The 8,807-nt window shown below is 44.4% G+C and overlaps 1 protein-coding gene across 1 annotated transcript; it reads right to left on the bottom strand.

The window, feature by feature from the left end:
* Window positions 1-596: 596 nt before the first annotated feature.
* On the bottom strand, window positions 597-3,308 carry LOC104428903 (leucine-rich repeat extensin-like protein 2). Its single transcript, XM_039308447.1, has 2 exons — window positions 1,671-3,308; window positions 597-1,388 (listed from the first exon to the last, which is right to left on the bottom strand). Exons 1-2 carry the CDS (start codon window positions 3,220-3,222, stop codon window positions 754-756), a joined length of 2,187 nt encoding a protein of 728 aa, XP_039164381.1. The 5' UTR covers window positions 3,223-3,308; the 3' UTR covers window positions 597-753.
* Between the last annotated feature and the right edge of the window lie 5,499 nt (window positions 3,309-8,807).

The following is an 8,807-nucleotide window of genomic DNA, read 5'->3' as shown; positions in this document are numbered from 1 at the left end:
TTTCGTGGTAAAATTTGTTAATCTTTTCATGAGACTGAGAGATTGTTTCGTGAGAAATTGTAGGGATAAACATTGTGTAAGTTATTGAATGTAATTGGGGCTTCGGATATACTTAGAGTGTTTGAGTGACTCGAGTGTGGTTATAATTTCTATTGTATTGTTTAATCTTTAGTGGAATTCATTGTTGTTCTCCCCGTGAGCATAGGTCACTACGATCAAATAACGTAAATTTGATGTTTGATTTATTTTATTGCTCCATCTATTTGATTGTTCAATTGCTTGCTTTTGCAACATGGATGATTTGGTCCACACATGAAACCTGGAACTGGGAATTAGATTGATTATCACCGGTTCCAAATTTTGCGAACAAGGAGCTGGACGGGTTCCCATGGGAATTGGCTGGTTCGGTCCGATTCCATACTCACCCCTATACTCTATTGAATCTAATGCAATTTCTCGCCGAGCTGCATAACTCATCTACTGCCAATTGTGGAACGAGCAGCATCAGTAGCGCCCGGTTTTTTGGTCGAACGCAAGTGTTCCTTGAGCCGTGAGTACAAGCAGCGAAGAAATACAGGTAAAATAGAGCAACAGTCAGCAGCCAAAACAGACACACATAGAAATGTCTTGGATAGAATAATCAGAGATATAAACAGTAAATCAATTAATCAAATACAATAAGCCCTTCAGACCCGGATGGTCCCCTCACCGACTACTGTCTATAATTGCAAGAGGACAAATGACTCTTTGGGATCAGTAGTAAGGGATCATAGGCGGTGGCGAAGATGCATATGGAGCTCCTGGGATTGGTGGAAGAGGTACACTGAGGTCAGATGAGGGCGTGGGGGGTGGAGGAGCTTGGCCACGCTGAGTCTCATTTGGAGGTGCGTAGTAATGCTCTGTAGGGGTTGCTAATGGTGCAGCAGCCGTGGGGCTACGTGATTGCACAGGGGGCATTAATCCTGGAATATCGATGCAATCTTGTTCTGATGGTTTGGGCGGAGGAACTGATGCAGCAATTGGTGGCGGTGCCAAATGCTCATGTTGTCTTGGGGAGGGTGGAGGCTGGGGTGTTGTTGAATACTCGTGCTGCGGCAACGGTGGTGGCGGTGTTGAGTACTGGTGTTGTGTAGGGCGTGGAGGTGGGGGATAAGTAACATGAATTGGCGAGAGGGCAAGGAGAGGTGTGTTTGGAGTGGGAGTTGTTAAGTGCTTGTAGGGTGGAGGAGGAGAGTACTCTTCAGGAGGCGCATACTCTGATTTTGGTGGGGGTGGCACAGGATATTTGCTCGGTGAAACCTTTTCTGCTGGAGGTGGGGGCGGTGGTGTGAAGGTTGCTGATGGTGCAGCAACCGCAGGGCTTGGTGATTGTACCGGGGGAATTGATCCTGGAATACCGATGCAACCAGAGGAAGGAGAAGGAGCATCTTGCTTTGATGGTTTGGGCGGAGGAGGTGATGTAGCGAGTGGTGGCGGTGCCAAATGCTCATGTTGTCTTGGTGAGGGTGGAGGCAGGGGTGCTGTTGAATACTTGTGCAGCGGCGGCGGCGGCGGCATTGAGTACTGGTGTTGTGTGGGTGGTGGTGGTGAGTATTGGTCTTTTGTGGGGGTGGCGGTGGGGGATAAGTGACTTGAACTGGCGAGGGTGCAAGGAGAGGTGTGTTAGGAGGGGGAGTTGTTAAGTGCTTGTGGGGAGGGGAAGGTGGAGGAGGGGGGAGGAGGAGGAGGAGGAGGAGGGGGAGGAGAGTACTCTTCAGAAGGCGCAGACTCTGATTTTGGTGGAGGCGGCACAAGATGTTTGCTCGGTGACACCTTTTCTTCTGGAGGTGGAGGCAGTGGGGTGAAGGATGGTGGACCCTGAGCCTGAGCATGAGGTGGACTTGAAGGAACCATGAGTGGCGACGGTGGTGGTGGGTGAAGATGGGTAAGAGGTAAAACTTTCTCTGTGGGGGGTGGCGGAGGCTGGTGCGATCTTGTGGAAGGAGAAGACTTTGAGGTTGGGGGTGGGGGTGAAGGGCCAATGGAAGGGCGAGGCGAGCGGGTTCGAGCAGGTGGTGGTGGGGAAGGCTTTCTAATTCTCGACTCTGGAGATGAAGCGGACCGATCAGAGCATTTCAACTGGCTGCACTTCACTGGGCGTGCAGCCGCAGAGGAGCACTCTCTTGAAGATCTCTGGTCTGTCTTTCTAGGAATACAATTTTGTCGTCCATCTAGTGTTCTAATTCGAGCACTAGAACAAGTTGGGGCTTCCCCATTGAAATAGTTGAAAGAGTATGTGAAATTTTGCAGCATGGGCAGTCGACACACGCTGCTCAGTATGACCCCAGTGAAGACATTGTGGGCGATATTGAGCTGCTCCAGCGTCTTCATTGCTCCAATGCCAGAGGGGAGTGGTCCTTGGAGACGGTTGAAGCTCACGTCGAAGACGGTGATTTGCTTCAGCAATTTCACCGGTGGAGGAAGGCATCCGGTGAGGTTGTCATTCAGCAGGATGATCTCGTTCAGGGTCTTGCCCATCTCCCCAATGCTACTGGGAATGCATCCCCCAAGGTCGTTGTTCGCCAGCACCAGCACGGACACTGGCGACTTGCCCAGGTTCTGTGGGATGCTGAATCGGAGCCTGTTGTCATTGAGGAAGATGGCGTCCAGATCTTTGTCAAAGAGCTTGGAAGGCACACCACCCTCGAACTCATTGAATCGGAGATCCAAGTACTTGAGGGACGGCAACCTCAGAACCACCTCTGGGAACTGGCCGACGAAGCGGTTGTTGCTGAGGTCAAGCTCCCACAGCAGCTTCATGTGGCGGAAGGTGGAGGGCACGCTACCGCAGAAGCGGTTGGAGTTGAGGTGGAAGAGAGCAAGATGCCTCAAGAGGCCAAGCTCCCGAGGCAAGAATCCAGCAATGTCGGCATGGTTAAGATCGATACCGGCTACCACTCGGAGGGAAGAATTGGATGGAGAGGGAGCGCAGAAGACACCCTTGTAGGAGCAGACATTGGGGCCGTGCCAGTTGGCAGTGAAGTTGAATGGGTCAGAGAAGATGGCCTGTTTCCATGCTTGCAGGGCAATGTAGGCTTTCCTGAGCCTCCCGTTCTCGAACTTGAGGCTTAAATCCAATTTGACAGCGGCCAAATCATCGTCACGTTCAACTTGAGCTCGGGAAGTACCGCTGAAAGCAAGAAGAAGCCACACAATCAGGAGGAGGGAACGAGGGCGAGACATTGGACAGGAGGATCAGAAAGCTTGGAGCATGAATGAGACACAGTCAAATTTCAAGAAAAAATGTGGAGCGGGGCATTGGGCACAGGGCGCGCTGGATCCTGGAAGCAGTTCCCTAAACTCTGTATTTAATCCATGCATTGGATTCAATAAAATAACCAAATTACAAACATGGCAGGCCACTCACCCCTGGCCGGTGCCTGTCCTCGGGTCAAACTAAATGGCACCGTTGGATTGGATTTGGTTGGCCAGTGATCATCCCGTTTGCTCTATCAATTCTGACATGTTAGCACGTCACCCTCTGCTATGCTTCTTTAATTCACGACGCAATGCAAGACGCGCAACTTCATACTGAGTCCTGACGACGTGTCTCCCTCCCTCCCTCCCTCCCTCCCTCCCTCTCCCCCGCTGTGCAAGACGTGCAACTTCATACTGAGTCCTGACGACGTGTCTCCCTCTCCCTCTCTCTCTCTCTCTCTCTCTCGCACACACACACATTCATCCTCAAATCTCGTGGCTTGCTTAAGCTGATCCCCCCTTGCTATTTCGAATGGACGTAAACATCTGTAAAAGGAAAAAAAAAATTGCTAATAGGCGATAATTAAAGAATTGCTTTTGTTATTGACCAATGTAAAAGTGAGATTTTATGGGATCTTTTTTTTTTTTTAAAGTTTAAGATATTAGATGATAGCGGTTTAATATTTAATTATTTTAACACCCTCTCGCGTTTAGTCTGGTCTTTTTCCTAGTACTAATAGTGAAAATTCAATTGGGGGGCAAATGAGGTTTGTAGAGATTTGAACTCAGACCTCAATCTCTAATACCATGACAGATTTGATGAATATGAGCAACGAAAATGGATGAAATAACTCTCGAAGGCTTGGGCTCGGTGGTTCACCGGAGGTGGTGGCATGGGCGGCATGTGCTATGGCGTCCGATCTCTATTCCTAACAAGATTTCTGGGTTTGACTTGCCAGAGGCGGTTCGTGGGTGGGTCTTAGTTTTTCGAAATACTTGATGGAAGGGGCCAAATTAACAAAGAGCAGCGATGGCTCCCAGGTCCTTGATATGGCAATGTGTGAAGAGGATTCCGGTGTCTTTGGACAACAATCCTATTCTCTGAAATTAACAGCGGAAGAGTCTCTATAGCTGTGGAATTGAGGGTGAAATTGAAGTGACAAGTGTGGATGGACGCCTCCTAAAAAATGAATGGTTATGATATCAAGTGAGATTTGTGGGATTACTGTCAACTTTTATAAATCTTAAATTGTTGGATGATGGCGCAGCTTACTATTTAATTAGTCTAGTAGTGAAAAATTTAGGGATAAAACCTTAAGTATAATCATTCCATATTATTAAGTGCTAGAATTTTTCAATGTAATCATAATCTTTAATAGGCGATAGTAATTCTCTGATGTGCTGGAAAATAAAAATAATGGGTTCTTGAATTTCTAGATATATTGTGGGCCTCTCAGCTTTGCTTGATTTATTTTTGGGGCCATAATTTGCTTAATTGAGTGGTGGGAGTGCTAAATGAGGGGAAAAAAAAAAAAAACGAAGCTTCGGATCACTATAATTAACAATTGCAAAAATTAAAAATTAAAAATTCGAACTCCCCGCTTTTTTTTTTCTTAATCACATTGGTCTGGTGGATATAATTGGCATCGACCTGCAAATTTGTGAATTTCGAGATCGCTCGAGGAGGGAGCTGAAGTAAACTAGCAGCTGACATTCGAAGCTACAATTGAGAAATGTTTGTCAAACACTTTACAAAAGCTGCAGCTCACATTTTTCATAGTCAAGGTTGCCATACCAAATAGTCTCTTAAAACAAAAACAAAAAACGATCCGTACACCTAATATTAATTATTTACACATTTTTCAAAATAATTCATATATTTTTAGATAGTCATAATATGAATAAGTTATTTAGCAATTTCTATGAGAGTCAAATTGTTCATTCGAAACCTTCAAGCAAAGAATTATGAAAGGAGAATGCCAATAGCATTGGAAGGCACTTTGATAGAAGAAGTATTTCTAAGAGCTATAATAAGTCCGAATTCAACAAAATGTCAATCGAAGTGCTTAATCGCGAAAAAGAAGAGGCAATACCAATATAAAAAAACAGAGCTGATGGCAGAGTCAAAATTTCCTTTTTCTTTTCCTGCTGGTGTATAAACTTGTCACATAACATAAATATGAATGTATGTTTAATGTGTCTCATAGTTTAAGTGTCACTGTCGATAATGCTTTGATTTGATCGGTGGAACCATAACAACTAAACTGAGAAAGGTCGTTCTTTAATTTTCATCGTTTGATCCAATCTCAGGAGGAGATTGCAAGTTCCAACTCCTTCGCTGGTTGCCGCCGTCGACCATCAGTCTCACGGAGGAGCACGTTTGTTCATTTCATCGAGAGCACCATTCATCTAAAAAAAAGCGATTCCGTTCGATTCAGTTCGCGATTTCAAGCGTTCTGAATTGATTCCAGTGGCGGTCGCCGGCGTCAACAGCCTCTTCAATGCCGCGACTCATCTCCTTTGTTTCCTCCATCTGTTCAGGTTTCGATCATCGACACGTTCCAGAGCTTCTTTCAGTGATTCGTGCGCCAACCGCGGCCTCAGTCCACTTGATTAACCAGGTAGCATCTCCTGTTCTGTTGTCACGAGTTAGAGGCCGAGAGTCCGATTCTCTTATTATGATGAAATTGTTCATAGTTGAATTTTTTTCTTTGACCTCGAATATCATGTACTGATTTAGGTTGAGTCTAGTTATAGATTTGAATTCGGAATGGCTATGATCTGTTCCGCAACCGATTGACCATAATCTGTTCGATGAAATGTGTCTGAGACCTTGTTGGGAATTGATTCCAGTAATCGTCCGATTTGAAAGCACATGAGTGATCCTCACTTGATATTGTTTGATTTGTTAATCTTCAAACGTGATTACGAGTATATGCCATAGTTGCCGAGAATGAAACCGACTCTCTGTTTGTTTTCTCAGTGGTTCCTGGGATCCTTTGGTCATTGGTGGTGGTCGGTGAGACGAGAAGACTTGGAGTCACTGGCGCACACATGATCTTTGGTGATGATCATAGTACACCCTGTTGAACAGAATTGAGACGACATCCTTGAGCGTGAATCGCGATCATGCCAATTCAGATCACGAGCTTAAGCCGACACATGTTTCGGTCACTAACTAGAGCAATGTTAGGGCTGATTGCTAGCCATGTCCTTGCCGCTGAGTCACCCCCACAATGTCCTCGACCGCCAAGCTTTGCTTCTGTCCATGCCTTGCAGTCCATCGTTGCCATTATAATTGCTGTGGTAAACCTACCTTGCCATAATGGCTATCCAGGTGATCTCCACTTGCAACAGCACTGTCATCTGAAGATACTGCCATATGTTACCAATATGGATTGACGTACCAATAGAGCTATATCCACCGCGTGTTGTTAAAAATCGGATCACCTCATGCCACAGCTTGTTTCTGTTCCAACTGATTTTTAGAGCTGACTGCCTTCACTCCTTTGTTTTTTTGTTCAGGATTTTGCACGTCTTCTTAAACTGAATCATGGGAAAGCTAAGTGATTCAAATTCCAGTTGTCATGGGGTCGATACTTTGTCATAAAATCATTGCGCGTTACCTGCTTCGCCATTCCTGTCTTGTCCTTCGGTTATTGATTACTCCACCTTCGTCAATTTCATTGTCCAGAAGCAGGCAATAAATCTGAGAGCACCCACTAAAATGATATTTTATTTGTGTCGTCTACTTCCTGCTTTATTCTCTGTGCATCACATATTCTACTTCACGCGTGCTGTCAAGGGAAATCATGGTCGACAATCAATATGAAGTGGGCAAGTTATACTTATGCCCTGTCTTTAGTTGATAGTTTTTGCGTATGACAATCAATGTATGAACCAGTTAAGAGCTCGCTCAGAATTAGCAAATGAGGATTTACTTCTTTCTTGGAAGTGTCGATGTCATCGCTTTGTCTCTGATAGTGGAAGAGTTTATTGTTGTTTTTGAACTTGCATAAGAATCGGTAGAATGCTCATGGAGAAGTGACTTCCCGAAATTTACAAGCTATATGAATTGGCGGTGCCCTGTTGCTGCATATGCTGGAGTTTAGCAGTTTTTGTTGCTCCATGTCTGCTGGACCGTTTGATTTATCACTTTCAATCGAAAAAATTCTGATAAAGACACATGACAATTGCGAGAGATTGTCTTGAAATTGGCACTTTGGTGATGATAGTGCTCCTTCGTGTCAACTGTATGTACTTGTTTTAGGAAAAATCATTTGTGATGTTGGAGAAGTGAATATGTGTTGAAGGTGCCTTCGATTTATAAAGAATAAGCGCCTCGTGATCCTGGACTCACTCGTTGAAGAACTGGAGAGGTACAAACGTAATTACTTTCCTTCCCTTTGCAACAATTCTGCCATTCCCATAGAAGTTCCAAGAGTACAATGAGGTCACTTAAAAATAAGAAAACAGAAAATGGAGAATTGTTTTGAATCGGAAATAACTAAAATATATGTTCTATTATGTTTTCTCCTAAAATATGTGGTGCTTAGAACCATTGAATACCTAGAACAAAAACACAAGTGGGAGAGAACTTTCAGGAGTAATGCTTATAACCGTGGCTGATCTGTCAAATAGTACAATGTACAAGACTATATGTTAAGCAGGGAGAATTGAGATAGGCATCCGCGTGCTTTATTTTCTTTGCGATTCCAGATGAGTTGAAGCTAGATGTATATAGTCGGCGTGCATCTATGAAAAACTATATCTACAGTGTCAGAGTAAACGACGTAAGTGATAATTATAATAGAGGTAATATACATTTTGCGGGCCCAATAATGGACATGTGACGTTTGGCCAACAAAATGAACATATGAAGCACAAAACCAGAAACAAAATCTTTCGTTATCACCTGCCAGCACCGGTAAAAGAATCACGCACATGCAAACTTCAAACATTTCACTTAACTGAGTACAAACTCCAAATCTTTGCATGGAAAGTAGAATTGGATAGCAAAAATGTTCACAGCATACAAATAAGAGGGCGCATGAAGCTATTGCTTCAATTTTGCTGCTGAAGATCAACCCACTAATTTCGGAATCCTCACTACAACCGCAACTACCACAATTTTCCTTCAATTGATTCACAGTACAAATTCATCTCCCAAGGCTTTCCGTCAACTTTTGATTCGTTAAGTCGATGAACGTAAGTGTCCCCAACATAGTCCCAAATTTGCTGTGTTCTTAAATCTAGAGAATAGCAATATTGTGTATCTTTCCAATGGCTGATTGCGTGCTTATATTTGCATCTACAAATCCAAAAAGGAAAAGCTGTAACGAGACAGCCTACCAAAACACTAAATATAGAGAGAGCGAAGATTCCAGCATATCGTACACCTTCCACATCTTCCAAAACCACATATCAAACCCAAATATTTTCCTGCGTTCCACAAATAAAGCAGGCTGGCGCCTCATCTTGCTGCTGGCATAGTCGGCAAAACCGAGATGGAGCAGAACGAAAATATTCTTCACAGTCAGTTCACAGATGGCCATCCCTGATTATGTTGC

Source organism: Eucalyptus grandis, chromosome 3 (genome assembly GCF_016545825.1).
Source record: "Eucalyptus grandis isolate ANBG69807.140 chromosome 3, ASM1654582v1, whole genome shotgun sequence".
In the NCBI taxonomy this organism is placed as follows: Eukaryota; Viridiplantae; Streptophyta; class Magnoliopsida; order Myrtales; family Myrtaceae; genus Eucalyptus; species Eucalyptus grandis.
The sequence above is the reverse complement of the archived record's forward strand: the minus strand, read 5'-3'. Positions and strand labels throughout refer to the sequence as shown.